General features: G+C 41.2%; 1 protein-coding gene across 5 annotated transcripts in view; it reads left to right on the forward strand.

The window, feature by feature from the left end:
* Window positions 1-19,784, forward strand: part of ptprfa (protein tyrosine phosphatase receptor type Fa) — a 211,984-nt gene that overhangs the window by 41,201 nt on the left and 150,999 nt on the right. For all 5 annotated transcript variants that reach the window (XM_069718469.1, XM_069718470.1, XM_069718471.1 and 2 more), the window contains exon 2: window positions 12,225-12,388. In XM_069718469.1, coding sequence (XP_069574570.1) covers window positions 12,295-12,388 — 94 coding nt within the window. In that variant the 5' untranslated portion in view covers window positions 12,225-12,294. The remainder of the gene's footprint in view (window positions 1-12,224; window positions 12,389-19,784) is intronic.

Raw genomic sequence — 19,784 nt, forward strand, 5'->3', positions numbered from 1 at the left:
GAATATTTAAATATATATACACACACTCCTCTGATTAAGGTAGTAGCTCATACAATTGGTACATTTTTACAAAGGCAAATCATTCAATTTAAATTAAATTTGTATCTTTTTATTTTCAATATTTAATATTTTTTCTGACACATCAAAGTGACTTCCTATCTTATCTATCTATACAGGAAAAATGGTCAGTTGATGTATAGTACAAACTATAAATCATCATTAAAGTAGCCACTTTTGTTAAATCTACCTGTTAGAATTGCCTACACAAACTGTCCCCTGAAGAGGTCGGACTGAGCTTGTCTTGTGTTAAATAAATAACACAATAACAGAATGTGGTTTCTTTCAAAACATACTTCCAGATTTGAATTTTTTAGGATGCACTTGTTTTTTACAGTGTACATAGTAGGTTATGCAAGGAGTTGTTTTCTCATAAAGCCTTTGCTGTCCAAAAAGTATATTAGAGCAAAACTACAGTTTGGCAACCAGAGCAGTAATGACACATTACAGTCTGCAATGTAAGAGCATTTTATATGATGTCATCATGTATGTATGACCAATAAAATGCATTGTTATTCGCTGATATACAAGTGGGGAAGGCGACAGCTAGGTTCATCCACCTGCGTGTGCAGATATTGTTTTTGGAACAAATAATATAAACATATTTCTCTGACCTTCCCTGTCAGGATGGAGTGTGTGTGTGTGTGTGTGTGTGTGTGTGTGTGTGTGTGTGTGTGTGTGTGTGTGTGTGTGTGTGTGTGTGTGTGTGTGTGTGTGTGTGTGTGTGTGTGTGTGTGTGTGTGTGTGTGTGTGTGTGTGTCTTTAAACAGCACAAATTTACCAAACCGATAGCTGTAACCTGACTGCACCACAGTCCTGTCAATCAAACAGACACGCCCCCAAAAACAGGTCTTCTTGAATCTTCTTTTCTAATGAATGAGGGATTATTTTCAGATGGACCTCCAGAAAACTAATAAGAAGGAGTGACTTTAGCTAACAACACCGAGATAACTGATGGACACATTTTATTCACTTTGGATTTGATGAGAGAAGTTGAATGGGAGTCTATGGAGCCGGAGGCTTTTTGGAGCCGACCTCTAGTGGCACTCGCTGGTATTGCAGCTTATGGCACTTTTCCATTTTGGTCCAAACAAGGAGAGCTTATAAAAGTGCATCACCCCTTACTGTCCTCCCTCTGCTCTGCTGGTCGGTGCCTCAAGCTGGAAAGGACTTTGCCCTCGGCAGGTTAATCACCTCAGAGATTCCTATAATAATGGAGCTAATCCTGCTGTTGTGTAGTTTGTGTGCCATTTTTGAGCTTTTTATCCAGGTTATTGTGAAAGGTTGTATGTACAGTATTAATTGATTAGCATTGAGGCTCTGTGTACTCTCATCTTTCTGATGAATATTTCATAAGGTTTTCAGTAAGGCTGTGTTTTTACAGACAAAAAACAACCACAAAAGACATTCACCATAAATGATGTCCAAACACACATACGGTGCCATGTCTGAAGTCTATGTGAAACCTTCTACCTCAGTGGGATGGAGATCAAGATGAAGATAACATCAACGCAAGTAATTTACTTGCCTTATGAAGAAATCATTTCACTGTTCTCCTTACCTCTTTGATGTAGGAGTTTATTGCCATTTTATTTTCTGCCTCTATTGTTGAGGCTGTCATCATCAATAGTTGGGATCTGTGTTGAACTTAATTCATCTCTGTCCCAGCGACATTATGAACATGAATTGTTTGGATTTTTTTTGTAGTGCGCATTCAATTTTTACAAGTAATTGAAGTTCTTTAGATGAAATTGGAAATATATGACCTAAGTAGCGATGATCTAAAATGTTTATAAATAATAAATGTAAATATCCTGCTTCAAGGCTTTTCTTTATTACACGAGCCAGAAGGAACTAGTCTTATTTCATGGGTCTACCGCTCATCAAGGGGGCTCTCTGATTTAGGAGCTGCAAAGAAAGTCCTTGAAGGGATTGTTCTGGGTTTTGTTAAAGCCTATCTGATTCATAATGGACTGCTCTCTTCTTTCAAAGAGCTGCTGAACATTTTAGTATTATGTTAGTCAGTTGTGATCAAAACCATTTAAAAGACTTAACTAAGTCAGTCATGTCCTTGCACAAGTTAGAGTTCGAAGCTTGTTTATTTTTCTATAATAAAAAAATATGAAGGTGTCTTATTAAGTACTGCTAATGCTATTTCTCAGCTCAGTCTGCAACCGGTCAGATATCTACTTGTCAGGTTTCTACTAAATACACATTTACTTTGACTCCATGAACAAATCCTTTAATTGAAGCAATTCTATTGCTATAATTATTTTTGTCCCAACATTTAAGCCCATTATCTATGGCAAAGCAACCAGCCAATAAATAGTTCAGCACATATCTGACAAAACCTCATGAAAATGTGAAATTGTTGCTTTGACAATTTGGATTTTGTATGAATTACACAAAGGAGACTGTTTAGCCTTCAGACGCTGGCTGCGTCCTGTTTCCAGCCTTTATGTCCAGCTAAGCTAACAGTCTGCTGGCTGGTGCCTTATATTTACTCTACAGACATCCCAAAAGTGGAACTACTTCTTTAAATGTGTTAAAGGGGTGTTGTGATGAGAGCCCGCCCTGGATGACTTAATGCCAGTCTGATCTATACCCTAACTTCAACCTCTCCATGATTTTCATGCACAGATGAATATAGAAGGCACTAGGCTATGGTCAAATTGGTTTGATCCCAGCCTGCAGCCTTTCTGTGTGGAGTTTGCATGTTCTCCGTGTGCCTGCGTGGGTTCTCTCCGGGCACTCCGGCCTCCTCCCACCATCTAGAAACATGCACTTCAGGTTAATTGGTGATTCTGGAAGAAATTGCCCTTTGCTGTGAAGGAGAGTGTGAATGGTCTTTGTTTCCATCTGTCTCTGTGTGTTGGTCCTGTGATAGGCTGGCGACCTGTCCAGGTGAACCCTGCCTTCGCCCTCAGTGAGCTGGGATAGGCTCCTCCCCCTCCGTGACCCTGTTCAGGATGTAGCGTGGACAGATAGAAGATGGATGGATGATTCATGACATCAACTGGAAACCTTGTTATGATAATCTACCATTTGCGCTGTCATAGTTACTGCATTATGCAGTCATACAAACTCAACCCTTCCTGTTTTATTTCAAATTAAAAGCCCTCCAGTGTTTTATTTGATAGAAACCCCTCATTTCTTAAAAAGCTTTTTATTGTGAAACATTTGCAGGAACGTTTTGTGACCGGAGTCGGACAATCACACCTAAAATGAATAGCCCAGAACAACCGTTGAAAACAGCAAAAGAAAAAGTCCATTTTACTGACTGTCCTGACAGGACTCATGATCGAAGACAACCACTCTTTGCCTTCATTATATGAACCCAGGCTGATGGGACAGTAAAATGAAGAACAGGGGAGAGCTGGGATTCTTTGAATGTCATGATTCATACACAAAGAGGGATTTATTAGACTGAGCTCAGGGGCTGCCCATCTTTCAGCCCGCCTGTCTGTCTCCAGATTCATGGATATGCTGATGGATGAACATGGAGGGAAATGATGAGTGACTCGGCGATACTGCTCAGGATGGGCGGATATTTGTGCAGGCAGGTATTGAATTTATAAACCTGTTTTTTAATCTCATACTGTACTTCCAGGTTTTCAAAATAGAATCTGATGAAATTGAATTTGTTTTCTATGAATGAAAGTCAAACTCAAATAACTAACTCAAATTGACTGTTCACCAGAAATTGGCTGTAAATTCTGTGGTAGACTTTGAGAAACTGGTCCATGTACCTTTCCCAGTGAAAATGAATGTTAAATCAAACTTAAGATAATGTATGACTTTAATTATCCCTAATGGAGATAAAATATTTTAGCGACAAATACAACAGAGGTAGAGAGAAACAATAAAACTAGAGTTACTGCCTAGTGGTTGTATGCCGCCGCTGACCCATATGTGTCCTGTAACGCAGTTAAAATGCACAGCATGCCACATGCATCAGTCATAAATAAGCTCTTTATGATGCTTAATGTTGAATATCAGCAGAATGTCTCTGAGCTGCTTGATAGCTGTCATTCAGCCACAGTTATCCTCCACCCTCCACACCCAAAACAAACTTGACAGGGTGTCTGCCTCCCAAACCCAAACTGGGAGCTGATTCCAGAAGAGATCATTTGAAATAAAAGGGAACTATAAAGCTTCAAATATTTGATACAACTTGGTCATTAAGGGCATTGCATGTGAGAAGGACTATAAATTTGTTTCTTGATTTTGCAGGGAAGATATTATGGGACAAATATGATCTCTCTTGCTAAACCCCATCAGTACACTTGCTACATCATTTTAAATCAACTGGAGGCCTTTTAGAGAGTTACTGGGACATCCTGATAGCAAGGAATTACATCACTCCACAGAAGTTAACAAATGTTTGAACTAGTTTTTCAGCATCGCTATAAGACAGGATGTTCCTAATCTTGAAAGGTGAAAGAAGTTCCCAGAGACTTGATTTAAAGGACATAAAATACATAACATAAAAGTACATCCAAGGTTACTTGCGGTACTAATGGAGACCAAGGCAATCCCATCCAGAGTAACTGAGAGGTCAGATAGTGAGTTACTGAGTTGTTTTTGTCTGAATTCACATTTAGAAAATTACAAGTCATTCAGGCCTTTATGTCTTCAAGATATGCTTAAAGTTTGACTAAGCGATTTGTTTCATCTTGATTAATATAACTGGGTGTCATCTGCATAGCAACGGAAAATGATTCAGTGTTTCCTAATAATATTGCCAAAAGGAAGCATGTGTAATGTGAAATGTTCTACTACAGAGCCCTGTGGAACTGAATGACTAACTTAATGATCCGTCTCTGTCATACAATGTTGTGATCAATGCAGCACAGAGATCTAGCAGGAAGTATGGAGGTTAGTCCACTGACTGAGGAAACTTCGTCTGAATTGTTAACTGTCAGTGGTGCTGTTTCTGTGCTATAATGCATTCCAACTCCTGAGGGAAAATCCTCAAGTCATTCCTGTGCAAATGGTCACATTATTGATTTGTGACAGCTTTTTCAAATATTTTAAAAGAAAGAGGAGATTGGCTATAAGTCCATAGACCTTAAGAAATCCCAAGAGGAAAGATACAATCAAGTTTTACTTCATATTTACAATTCTGTCTGTAAAGAAGGGCGTGAAGTCATTACTACCGAGCGTTAAAGGAATATAAGGCTCAACAGAGACATTACTCCTGATCAGCCTGGCTGCAGTGCTGAAAATAAACTGGGATTTTTCTTGTTTTCTTCTATCAATCATGACTAATACACTCAGCAGCCACTTTATTAGGTGTTCAACTGCTCGTTAATGAAATATCTGATCAGCCAATCACATGACAGCAGCTCAATGCATTGAGGCATGAAGACACGATGAAGACGAGCTGCTGAAGTTCAAACGGAGCATCAGAACGAGGAAGAAAGGTGATTTCAGTGAAGGTGAAGGTGGCAGGTTGTTGGAGCCAGACGGGCTGGTCTGAGTATTCACTAACTGATGATCTACTGGGATTTTCACCCACAACCATCTCTAGCTTTACAGAGAACGGTCCGACAAAGAGAAAATATCCAGTGAGCTGCAGTTCTCTGATGCCTTGTTGATGCCAGAGGTCAGAGGTCAGAGGAGAACAGCCAGACTGGTTGGAGATGATAGAAAGGAAACAGTAACTGCAATAAGCACTCGTTCCAACCGAGGTATGCAGAAGATCTGAACACCACCTGGAAGCTTGAAGCAGACGGACTCCAGCAGCAGAAGACCACCGGGTCCTCCTGTCAGCTAACAACAGCAAACTGAGGCTGGATTCACACCGGCTCATTGGACAGGAGAAGATCGGAGTAACATCTCCATCTGATGAGTCTGGATTTCTGCTGCCACATTCAGATGGTCGGCAGAGTTTGGTGTCAACGACATGAAAGCGTGGATCCATCCTGCCTTGTATCAGTGGTACAGGCTGGTGGTGGTGTGGTGGTGGTGATGGTGGTAGTGATGGTGGTGGTGTGGTGGTGGTGTGATGGTGGTGGTGATGGTGGTGGTATGATGGTGGTGGTGTGATGGTGGTGTGATGTGGTGGTGGTGTGGTGGTGTGATGGTGGTGGTGTGATGGTGGTCTGATGGTGGTGGTGGTGGTGTGATGGTGGTTTGATATTTTCTTGTCCCACTTTGAGTCCTTCGTACCAGCTGAGCATCATGTAAACACCACAGCCTACCTGAGTATTGCTGCTGACCGTGTCCGTCCCTTTATGTCCTCAGTGGACCGTCTCCTGATGGCTGCTTCCAGCAGGACAACGCACCACGTCACAAAGATCAAATCATCTCAAACTGGTTTCTGGAACATGACGATGAGTTCACTGGACTCCAACGGTCTCCACGGTCACCACATCTCCATCTAATAGGAGCTTTGGGATGTGGTGCAACGGGAGATTCACATCACGGATGTGCAGCTGATAAATCTGCAGCAACTGTGTGATGCTATTGTAACCCAGGTAAAGTTCAGTAGCCCAATTTACAGATGTTCCCTAAACGTCTCACCAGGCGAGCTCGTGGTCTGAACGTCCTGGCGGTTGCACGTAGCAGAGCCGTTAACCGCCTTCGTGCAGCGTCAGTCTGAACTTTGTGGGCATGCTGATGCTAAAGCAGATGTCCACATAGAAAGAAATCTGTGATTAAGTGATGTGAGCTTATCACAAACTATTCAGTTCAAATTAATTGCTTTTAGCTCAATATTTGAAACTTTGGCCACATTCAATATGAACATCCAACGTTGTAACTATATGCATTTGATATGCACCCAATGGGATCACAGACTCTTCGGCCCCTCTGTCTTTCTCCCCACCTGTGTTTCTATGTGGAAGGATTGGGCTTCACAGCACACTGACCTCCAGGAAAATGAGCTCCTGTGGCAGGAATGGGCTGAAATGTGCACATTTGAGGGATGTAAATTATTTACTAGAGCCACCTGTATCCATCTTCAAGAAACAAAGCGAATTGAATCACGTACTGAGAAAACATTGTTCTGTATGTTCTCTGTATGGAGAGAAAATCTAGCAGATTTATGGTATGAAGGTAACTACCTTCACTTAGCTTTGTTAGACTGCAGCAGCAATGAGGGCAAGAAATGATGTGAAAGACGGATCAGTGGACGCAAACCTTTCACTGTTTTTAACAACAAAACTGCTGGACTTGGTGAGGGCCAGCACAGCAGCATGTATAAGATGTAAACTAATGCTGACATAACGTCTTTTATTATTTCTCAGTAATGTGTGTGTGGAGGGAGATTTCATTTCAGCTGTTGGGGATTTTTGAGTTCTCCATTCATTTCTGTGTAGGTAACCAACACTCCATGACATCCAGTCAAATTGATTCAGGAAATGGATTCTCGGTGCAGATTTAGACAAGAAGTGGATTCATCATTGTAATAAAAAAAAAAGAAAAGACGTTAAATATGTGGAAATTATTATTGACAAAACCATTACGCATATTTAATTGGTTTCGGTCATATTGTTGTTCAACCACAGCAAAAACTCAACAGGGAACATGAAGGTTGCTTTTTCCCTATAATTGATGAGCACGTTATCAGACGAGCAGATTCATGAAAAGATTGAAATGATTGTTGATTGATTGATCTCACTGCATTAACATATCAAAGCTCTCTGAAGGTTGCTTCTCGTCTATGTGCTGCGGCTGCCTGCTGACAGACAGTCTTTTTTTTTTATTTCCAGCTGTCTGGGCCATCAGTAAGTGAATAATCCTGTCCACAAATGGCCTGTATAGTATCTCGGTCTCCACAGAGTGATGAGGCAGATTAATCGGTGTCTACAAAGCACTGTTGAACTGCAGGGGAAAAAATGACAGCAGTTCGGCTGGATTTTGACTGTCACTCCTCTCACGTTATGTCTCCAACGACTCACTGTGGCTCCTCTCAAACTCCTATATCTCTCTAAAGTTGATGCTTGTGGGAATTTAGCTCCGATGTGTTCTTGGAGTGTGTATGTATATTTTATTATATTTCAAATGTTGATCAGTAGTAAAAGACTCAGAGTTTTCATCTCCATTCATGGTGAATACTTCCTTTTTACAATATTCTGTAAGTTCTGCATGGTCTGAACCTGAATTTCCACATTGAGGATCCAAATCAGCTGGTGATGCCAACTTTCACATCTGTATCCAGCCTGAGGCTGTTTCCTTACTTCATTTTATTTTCTGCTGACAGTTAGCCCGCCACGCTATTCACCACCGACACTGCAAATCTCGGCTACTTGCAAAACATAAGTCATAAAAGGAGCAACTCAGGGTTCAGTGTCTGGCTCAAGGACACTTCTGCATGTGGACAGGAGCAACAGGAGAATATTAAGAGAGTTATTGTGAAATCCTAATAAGACATATTACAAATGCATTTATAGACAGGAAATCACACTGAACAGAGTGAAGGGGTGAGAACAAACTTGTTCCCTCCATCCTCCCACTCCCTGATCGGTGTGGAGTCGCACTCTCGGCCGTGGAGGACGTCTTCATTGAGGGCGAGTGTCTGAATACACCGACGCCCTCACCTCTCTACAACCAAACTACGGAAACAGGAGGATGATGATCAAACTTTTACCCCAAATCATTTCAGAAACATATCGAAATTATGGAAATACTGTAAAGAAAATAGTATCTATATATTTACTCACCAAACATGATTATATAAAGATCATACAGCCCAGCTTGTCAGAGGAAAAATGATTTATGGAAAAAATATAAACTCACTCCCACACAACATGCCATGTTTCTTTATTTTACTCCTGTGAACATTTTTGGGAACATAAAACATGTTAATTCTTTGACTTTACTGTCTGTGTTGTACAATTTCAGAGAAAAATGTGGAAAAATATCAAGGATCTAATCAGATTATTAACGGCAAAAGAAAAATACGTTCAAAAAGAGAGAAACGCGGCCATAGAAGTGTGGCAGAGTTTATTTTTCCATAAATCACCTGGGCAACATGTCAGTGCTGTATGATCTTTATTTAGTGATGTTTGGTGAGTAATTTTACAGTATTTATTTAACTGCAATACCTTTCTGAAGCCAGATTGGCTTCTCCCTCTATGGAAGACCCGCCCTCTGCCTTGCTCACTGGCAGTCACACACCTGGGAACTATTGTGTCATGAGGACCAGGTATATATAGGTATCAGTCAGTGCTTTAATCTTGATGCTTTTTGCCCAGTGTGGCTGGGGAGCAGGATCTGCTTCTGGAAGGCTTGTTGTAAAGCTGATTATGTTTTAAAGACTTTATTTGATCTGTTTGATTTCTCACCAAAGGTACTTGAAGCAACTTGTTGCCCAGGCCCAGTTGACATCTTTGGCCTGCCTCAATGTTAGGTGATACAAGGCATGGGATGGTTTTATCATATTTAATAACATATGTATACATCTAAGTTTTTTGTAAACTTTATATCACATTTACTATCCGGTGTTCTAATTTTGCCATTTTTGGGTTGTTTTAGCCTCGGCTGTTTAGCTAAAGCCTATTGTACTGTTACCTGTACTTTGGTTGCACCTGTATTTGTACTGAACTTGATAATCTGAGGGAATGTTTGAGCTAATTGCTCAGGTTGCTAAAGGTTTGAGGCATTTTGAAGTGGCGTGATCATCTGTCTCATCGTTTTTCACTTTTTGGGGGGTGGGGGGAGGGTATTTCTGCCAGACAAAAACTGAAATACTGCAATAGATATGTTAAAACACTGCATTGCTGTAAAGTAAAAAGTAACCAAACAGAGTGAGTTGTCTCTACAGGGCTGTTGGTAGCTGATGCAGTTGCTCCGCAAAGACTGAAAATCCAGCACTTCTCCCTGTCGCTCAGGTCCTGTCACGGCACACCTAATGAGGCATCGAAGGTGTCGGGAACTGTTCCTAAACTTTGTCTGCTTCTTTTCGGAGACTTTCTGTAATTACACTTTCAGAGCGAACGGTGAAATGAGTTTTCAGTCACACTGGGGAAACATTCAAAGCTTGTGTTTTGTGAATTGTGCTTTCTCTTCCAAGTTGATTCCAAAAACGTGTTTGACATGGATTATACTGAAGAGTAGGTAAACTGGTAGAATGGGATTCATGCAGCCCTTGATTTTATTTGCGAAATGAGGAAAGTCGGACGAAAATACAGTCTGATGGTTGTTCTTTCTCTTTGATTGTCTTGTGTTTCTGTGTTCCCTGAATTCACAGCTTTCTATCTCAGCCCATATTTGGTTTTGATGTGAAATCAGGGAAGCTGTGAAAACTGGGTTAATTGCGTTCCAGATCTATGCTTTTTTCTATCAATGGTGAAAAAGGGGACACAACAAGAAATATGTTTGTGATAATAATAAACCAGCCACTGCATATCATACAATACTGTAAAACCGCAGGCAGATGTCCCTGTAGATAACATTGTTTTTTTGGTTGTTTTTTTTATAATCGCAGGGGCTTGTAATAAATAAATCATTGTATCTGGCTGGATTCAATCTGATTGGAAACCTGACGATACTACGTCCCGCCCACCGATAGCTGTAACCTGACTGCACCACAGGCCTGTCAATCAAACAGACAGGCCCCCAAGAACAGGTCTTCTTGAATCTTCTTTTCTAATGAATGAGGGATTATTTTCAGATGGACCTCCAGAAAACTAATAAGAAGGAGTGACTTTAGCTAACAACACCGAGATAACTGATGGACACATTTTATTCACTTTGGATTTGAGGAGAGAAGTTGAATGGGAGTCTATGGAGCCGGAGGCTTTTTGGAGCCGACCTCTAGTGGCACTCGCTGGTATTGCAGTTTAAGGTACTTCTGCATCGGAACCATTTTTGGGAGCCGGAAGCTACGAACACTTTTATATCCAGTCTGTGGTTCTAACCGACTCAGAATATTGTCAGTCCAATCAGATTTGGCAGGTCAATACAAAGTTTCGACTATTCAGTCTTTTTAATTTTTCCAAACAAACAAATATACCAGAGCTTCTCAAACCTTTCTGCTGTAACCTCAGGATTGTGTGGCAAACTCATCTTGGTCACCTTGTGTGCCTCTCTCACCTAGTTAGTTAGTATCGGTGGGTAAAATAACCTTAACCGCCTCCCTACCCTCCACCTCCATAAAATAAATGACTGCTTGACTTGAAGAATGTAAGTCAACTGAGGGTCTCTGACCAATGATCTCACTCGACTTTCAGAGGGCAGTCTGAAAAAGTAAACTGTGGTTGAGTGGGTTGACCCATTGTTTGGCAAAAGTTGATGTGCTTTACAGGCGGTATAATCTGTGGAGTAGGTCTGGTTGCTCTTCAAGAATTCTTTATCCTTCTCTTTTGTGAGCCGTGCTATATAATAAGTAAAGCTTAGAGGAGGTCTTCTCATGGTGGAGTCTGTAGTTTGTGCATTCACTGCATTCATGGTCATTGTGAACATAAACCCATGTATTCTTAGTGTTCAGTGTTTTAGTATTGACTATTGATCTTCACCTGGATCAGAGTGTAAACTTTGTGATACCGAACATAAAGGAAACCACCGTGTTTCCAAAAAAGTTGGGACGCTGAGTAAAATGCCAATAAAAACAGAACGGGATGATTGAGTGAAACGCTTTAGGAATGGGAACTGACTCCAGATCAGGTGCTTGTGTTTCACATGAAGTGGAGTTTCTGATTAACTGATGAAGCCTCTTAACTTCTCATTTGCGATTGGAATCAGAGCTTCATGCATGAAAGGGGCTGGTTCATCAGCAGGATAGTTTCTGTCATGAAGTATGGGGAGAAGGCTTCTGCTGTTTGTGACTGGGAATGTTAAAACTTCAGCCTACTGCAAGGCTTTTGTGCCAGCCTGCATTAGTTGTAGATATTTGTAATTGTCATGTGTTTTCTGTTTATGTTTTCACATCACAAATGAGATGAGCATGGCACACCTGCTGCAAACGCATGACATAAAGTTCCTCATAATTGTAATGAAGTTGCATTGAAGAAAAATATGAGCAAAAATATCTTTATAGGATAAAATAAATAAACTACAAGCACATGTATAAAATCACTAATATGACTCGTGGACCCAACCAGATGTTTAGAACAGAAAGTAGGAAATAAAATAAGACTTTATACATCTTGAATGAACTACACTGAAATGCAGTTATGCAGAATTTGTCTTTTGACATCAGTTCTCTTTTCTTTTTTCAGGAGTCACTCTACCAATGTGTGCTGTCATAGACAATTAACAGCAGTGTAAGGACCGGAGAGGAGTAAGACCATGGACCTGAGATTCAGACATCTGTTGCCACTCACCAGGGCAGCCCTTCATCTTCTACTGCTGGCCAGACTGATTCTGCCTTCCAACACAGAGAGTGAGTATGAATATCATCCACACAGCTCAAACCTCTGGTTTGAAAAGTGTCAAATAAATTGTTCTAATATATGATTTAACTAATGAAATCTAGTGTTTCCCCTTTGATTGGGACCCCCTGCTCCTCCTGAAAGAAACACGTCCAAGTCAAAACCTACTATATGTCTGGAAGCTGTGTAAAACTGGAGGGCTTTTAATTTGAAAAGTCGCGGCACTCAACTGAACTGCGGTGTAACTTTTTCAACTGCTCCGCGGTCCAGTTGAAAAAAACGTATTTAGGTTATTTACCTAATTTGTGAGCACCGGTTTCTTTCCAGCTCAGTTTCTGTCCTCTGATCTCTGTATGTCAGTGCTCACAGGTGGAGGAGAACGAAGGGAGAGTATCCACTCGTTAATTGATTGTGTTAGTTGATCGTCCTTTCGGACAGGTTAAAGAAAATAAATGAACTAAAATAAGCTTAAATAGATCACCAAATATACCTGGGCGGCCCACCCAAGTGAGTCTATGTGTAGGAAACACTGCATATTGTTTGAACCTTCCACGATCTACTCAGAACCGGTTCCCGTTCTACCGGTACATCGCGATCTGGTTTGGAGATGCCCGCTCTACAGTACATATTACTGAAATGTGTGGCTGCTTTCGGAGATATAATTCACAATTCGCACTCACAATTGATGCATCGGATCAGCATGACCCAGTCAGAATGCTTTACAGGACGGCACGTCTCATTTGAGTTGACAGCACCCGGGGAAGTGTGAGAATAACCTGAACACTGTTGGACAAGAAGCAGAAAAGGAAATGGAAATTGAATCTTGTGCTTTTTTATTTAAGTGTAATTTGCTGGAACAGGATTTAATTTGACTCAAGGACGCTAACTCCCAGAGGTACTGTTGGCTCAAAATACATGCTTTATGTGTCTAATCTTCCACTTGTATCTGTCCCCAGCATAAGTGGTCCTATTTAAACAAAAATGACTGTAAATTGTATTTAAAAACTCTGTGTACTCATCCAAGCAAGGCTCACCTATGGCCAGTGTGCTGTAACCTTTCTCTTCCTGTGCCCAGCCTGGCTCCAGCCTTGCAGCTCCACAGGGTTGCATACACAGTCAGACTGAGTGTATTCTGTGTTTCTTTGACTCCGTCCCTCCCAGCTTTCATGCAGCATGTAGGTGCTGCTACCGTACTTGTGCGGGAGGCAATTTTGCAGGTCATGAACAAGAAGCAGGACAGAACAATGTATTATTAATAAGAACAAACACAAGTGGCAAACGTGTCTCCATATCTGGCTCTCCATATGGAAGTAAAAACACTCTGCAGGGCTGACTGACTGTTTCTGGGTGTTGGATTATGGTGAATAGCAGGTAGTCCAAACTATCCAGTGTCGGTGAATGTCGACATTAAGGCTGCTAAATTCTACTTTGGTCTCTTCTCCCTCCTTCTATTTACTGTCTGTTTAACACTGAATAGATTTTAATGTGAGGAAAGCTGGACTGGTGGCAGCTGAGAGAGTCCACTGGAACTGAATGTCAGACAAAAGGATGCAAAGAACACCTTTTATAACTCCTTCTTTAGATCCTCTTACATACTGTATTTTTTTCATCAATCTCTTGTGTTCAGTTAAGAGTTTATTTTGTGATGACACTGAACTGTTGGGATTTATTCTTCAGCTGTTCATTGCGACATTGAGCCTGCTGCATTGGCCCAGTTGAATGTATTGGATGTGCATGGTCTGTGCTGGCAGACTGATATTGACAAGAGTGTGAATTGATTGGTCCATGAGTGTGTACAGCTTTATCTTGATTAAAATGAGATATTCATGGCAGTGGGTTGACGTATGGATTACCATGTCATGAGGTGGAGTTGTTCAGTGTTTGTTTTCTTTTTGTAGAATGTATTTTTGTGTCTACTCATACATTTAGCTAATGTGTTCCTTGTCAAAAGATTAACAAAACCCTTGTTTTGTTGAGTGCAACATTAGAATTTCAGCCTTCAATTAAAATTACTGGAATTTTTAAATTAAAGGCTTCATTTAAATATCGTGACCTTCCTAAAATAATGGCCTATGTAATTTTTTTATAAAAATTATTTCGTTGCCCAAATCATCTCCTCATGATATGATGCTGGCCACCTCTGGTAAAATCGCCTACAGCCTCAGTTGAACAGATCATGTGGTTCTACCCCTGTAGTATAACGGCCTATGTCAAGAGTGTGACTTAGGCCGTTTTATTTTGCCTAAGTCAAAAGACAATGTGACTTAGGCAATTTTACAAGCTTTTCAAGATGTAGGCTGCATCAAGAAGAACGGAAATCTACCGAGCCACTGGAGTTATTTCCATGATTCAGGGCTCGTCTCCTATTGGTAAGTGATGAAATTTACTATAATATAGGCGAGGCTACAAATATTGCATAGTTAGTTAGTCTTTTTATTCAGTCTTTTTATTCAGCATTTTAGTCAATGAAAATCTCACTTGAACATAATATTAGTAATCATAACATCATTTGACTGGTATTATAGTATGCCTGTTGTGCAGTGTCTAGAGGCAGCTTGTGCACCCCTAAGGGTGCATGCACACCACTTTGGGAATCCCTGATGTAACTTAATACAAGTGACCACAAGGCAATGAATGTTTTTCAGAATGATCACACATTTGTGATCGTACACCTCAAAGGGTTGAAATGTTTTTAAATTTCGGTAGGAGATGCACTTGACAATTCTGAGACCGATCAGGCTTCATCCACCGAAAATGACAATGAGACCGTTGTTGAAGAGATGAAGCAGCATGTACCAGGCCGAGACTGTTTCAGATGGAGCAGACAATAGCTTAAACACTCTCGTTGATGTTGTTGAAGATGGCAGGCAGACTGATCCACACCATGAAGAGGACATATCTGATGAAGATGATGTCATCAGCGATCCAGACTATACCCCATCCTGTGACGTGTCCGCTGCCCCTGAAAATGAAGACAGCCTAACCATGGTGGCAACAACTCCAGAACAGCAGGATGAGGATGTTGATTTCAACAATACGGCCAAAAGGAAAATAAATAAACGCCTTAGTCCAGGAACATGGAAGCAAAATGAATCCAAGGAGAAACGTCTCAAAGGAATGTCATACAAGAGCCAAGGTGGCAAAGAAATAAGTGCAAAGGCTATGGGTCCTCCCTGCAACTCCAAGTTATGTCAGCGAGTCTCAACTCGAGACTGCCAAGTCATTACAGAAGAGCAGCGGCAGTGGATATTTCAGAAGATTTGGGAAATGAACACCTGGGAAGAACGTCGGTTATACGTCACCACTTTGGTCACAAAGGTTAACATGAAGCAAATGAAAGTTGCTGAGGGATCCCAACGCAATTCATCATTGTCCTACCAACTGAAGCTTCAAGATGGAACGAGTCTCAACGTGTGCAAGGCACTTTTTTCCTCTCCACTTGGTCTCCCTGAAAGAACTGTTCCACACTGGCTGAGCAAAGACACAATCTGGACCTAAGAGTGGCAAGCATGCAAAGCTTGGAACTGATGTCAAGGATTTCCTCAAGGACTGGTTGAAGGACCTGCCCACTGTTGGTTCACACTACCGCAGAAGCACAGAGACCTACAAAGACAAGAAGTTCCTTCACCCAGGCACAACCATCTCCCAACTACATCGGGAATATCAACAGTCCGCTGCAACTGCTGGCGTGATGGCCGTTGGAATACGATATTTCACAGATGTGTTCCATGAAGAGAACTATTCCGTATTCATTCTGCCAAAAGATCAGTGTGATGTTTGTGTTTCATTCAAGCATGGGAATATCAGTAAGGCCGAATATGATGCACGTCACCCAGAAAGATGAAGCGAGGCAAAAGAAATCCTGTGACAAAGATTCTGCGAATAATGAGAAGTCCGTTTGGACAATGGACTTGCAAGCTGTGCTGTTGTGTCCAAAAAGCCAAGCCAGCCGCCTGTATTCCAGGACCTCCAGTCAATGAAACACGTCATGCCCGTCGAGTGTCATCACTTCTTTGACAATTTGCCACATCAATAGACATCAGTCAAGAACCCAGCAAAGAACATCTGAAGGGAGAAGTGAGGGGATGCACATGCCTCCTCAGCATTATGTTGAGTTCGTTTGTTAGTTATGCTTTATTGTTGACAGAGTTGAAGGTTTAAAATTGCTTTAAAAAGGCATGTTAATTTTTTTTTAACATTTATTCCTCTTATGTTACATAATTGATAGACATTGTTATTAGTATGTCAATAGTCATCTATTGTCATAACCTTTTTGAGTGAAATTATTAATAAATATAATATAATCAACGTTTGGTTAAGTTTTTTGTGTTTTCTGAAAAACCTGAAAAAATGACTTTGGCCATTATTTGAGGAAGGTGACGATATGGTAAAAACACTGAGGGCACAGATGCAAAAGCATGCAGCTGTGTAAATCTTCAGCCTCATAAATTTGTCCATCTGTGTGTACAGATATTTTGTTTCTTTTTTTTTGTACAGTAAGAGCTGGATGGAGTGTAGTTTGGACATTTGTTTGTGGATTAATACGACTTTAACATGTAAGCTTCATGCCTATAAATATGTAATAGACACGCCGGCCCACTGCAGCAATGCGTGGAACTGTCACGCCTGGACACCGCCAAGTGTAGCTATCTCACGTTTAGCGGTAGAGGATGGGTGTGTCCATTTCACGCTTTGCTGTGATACTGGGTTGGTTTTAGTGAGGGGCTGCTGGTTTGAATGAAAAATCATTGACTGTAACGCTAACAAGCAAAGTTACAGTTTCTATACATCAGATACAGAAAGTATTCTGGCTTTATGAAAACTGCCTGGTGACAAAAACTAAAAGTCTAAAATGCAACATGTGGAGATGTTCCTTGAAGGCGCTGTGGCACATCGTCTGGTTCAGACCTGCTGTACATTTGAGCTGTGGAAGCAGCGGAGGAGCTTTTCAAAGACACGTTATGTGTTCACTCCATGCAGCCATGTATCAGCCTCCCTCCTGCTCTCTCTTTACCACCACGGAGGCGGGAAGTTAGCAGCGCGACACGGCTGACAGTTTATGCTGACAGGCACGTCAGAGCAGCGCTGGGGAACTGGCAGGTTCTCTGCATTAGAGGGCAGAGGAGGTGTGCTGTGAAATGTAATGAGCAAACGTTTGCTCTTCCCTCAATCCTCCGTAGGGCGTTGATAGGCAAAGTAAGTATTCCATTTCTGACTGGTTTTCTAGCGTTTTAGATAACATCATCTTGGGACACTTCGAGAGGTGATTCATTTAGACACTTTTTTTTTTAAACATATAACTCAAGATGAGTTGTTGGGGTTAATATTAGCTGTTAAAACACTTAGTCACAGTCAAGAAAAGCCAAACGAAGCAGACGCATGCAGCCACCATCCAGAACTGGTCCTGCAAAACATATTTATCAGCATTATAGTTTAATGCTGACCACAGTTTGTTTCACTTTCTTACAAATAAAATCTGTCTTTCTTTCCTGTTAAAGTAAAGCTGGATAGAAAAGGGTAACGTGGTACAAAACTCTCTTGGCATTGCTGACATTGATAACCGGTGTGTTATTCCTTCTGGGTTGACTTATGCACCTGAATTGTTTTTCCAAGCCTTTGTTATTATTTGCAGGAAGGAGGCTCGTGAGAGAATCTGAGAAACACTGTGCTGCAGTTGGATTGTTTATACGTCACTCTGACTGAACAGAGGTTGGTTTGCATGGCTGCTCTCTCTCAGCGCCACAACCTAATGAGTCTCTGTGAAAGGAAGACACTTTATGTGAGACTGTTGTCACTCGTCATTGTGACTCGACTCTGGTACACGGCTTTATTCCGCCTCACACAACATTTGACTGCCTGGCTGCATGCCCAGACGCCATTAAAGTCTGGAACCTGAATGAGAAACGAGACTGGCAGACAAATGAGGGTGACAAAGAGGTGCAAAAGAAAAGGCCGTAAAATCGGAGTGTTTAGGAGTAGTTTAGTTGAAGAATAGTTGTGAACTAGGTATATTAAGTCATTACGTGCGGGCGTTTTCAGATTGTCTTGGACCACAGCCATTTTCCACCTGTTTATCCTTAATCTAAGACAGGTGTATGTGAGACTAATGTTGACATGCAAAGATGTACGAAAAAAAATCCAGATAGTAAGTAACACGTACAATAACATAACGTGTGTCATCAATATGAGTAAGATCATCTTCCCATTGTCTGTCTCCCCGCCACTCCACTACAGTGTGAGAGACATGAAACATACAGAAGAGGTGATAGAAGCTCATGACACTGTTAATGAAGGCAGAAGTAGAGCTTCTCACGATGAGCCGTAATTTAATGGCCGAACATAAATTGGGTAAAACATTTTTGCTTCACCACAACTGCGAGGCCACTCCTTATTAATTTTCTGCCGGTCCATCTGAAAATAATCCTTCAATAATTAGAAAATAAACCTCAAAAAGCTGTATTTTTGTGTTTGTTTCTGTTTGATTGACAGGCCTGTGGTGCAGTCAGGTTACAGCTATCGGTGGGCGGGACGTAGTATCATCAGGTTTCCAATCAGATCGGTCAGATCAACCGCTGGCTCCTCCCCCAGCTCGTCCAAATATGGTCACTTCCTGCTCCAAACTGCTCCAAACTAGCAAAGATGGTGACGGACAGAATCTGAACTGGAGGATTCATAATGTTCACAAACCAACGATGACATCACTGATGGTTGATGACATCACTGATGGTTGATGATTGGTTTTGACCTAGTACTGGGTTTCTTCCAGTGGGGGAAGGGGGGGGGGGCAGGGGTAAAGCCTACCTTACCTCAGAAGTTCTATTGTGGACCCAATAAGGACAGTGATGATGGAAAAATATACCTTTGACCTGTTTATGGATAAGCAGCATTTTATGTTTTACTTCTGATCAGAACTGAAACGATTTCACTGCAGTGTCTATAAACGTTACCGATGTAAAGATCCCTTAAACAACATAAGAAAACAATTTAAAAACATAGTTGTTATAATGTGTTAGTCTCTGCTGTGAAAGGTCCGTCACTCATTTCACAGGAGGTCCCATTAATGTATAATGAATTTAGTTGGATTTCAATTTCTGTGTAAACAATCTACAAGTTAGACCTCAACAGTTTTTCTCCTCTGAGTTTATAGTTAACATGTCAGCTGCTGACAGGTTCTGCTTCTGAACCCATTTCCTCCTTCATTGTTTCTCTCTCTTCTTCTTCTTCTCTCCTCTGCTTCCCTTCACTCACTGGAAATATAAACAGCCTCGGTTTTCAAAGCCTGACATCAAGCACATTTGAATAGTTTGAATTACAGTAGTGTAAGCTTTAGGCTCACTGAAGGGCTGATGGGTAGCAACTACATTTTGTAGGTGATGATTGATGTTGTATGTCCAACCTCTGAACTCA

This window comes from Brachyistius frenatus, unplaced genomic scaffold (genome assembly GCF_029030835.1).
Source record: "Brachyistius frenatus isolate BFR_SWC_R1_liver_20210118 unplaced genomic scaffold, ASM2903083v1 Contig_192, whole genome shotgun sequence".
Classification (NCBI taxonomy): Eukaryota; Metazoa; Chordata; class Actinopteri; family Embiotocidae; genus Brachyistius; species Brachyistius frenatus.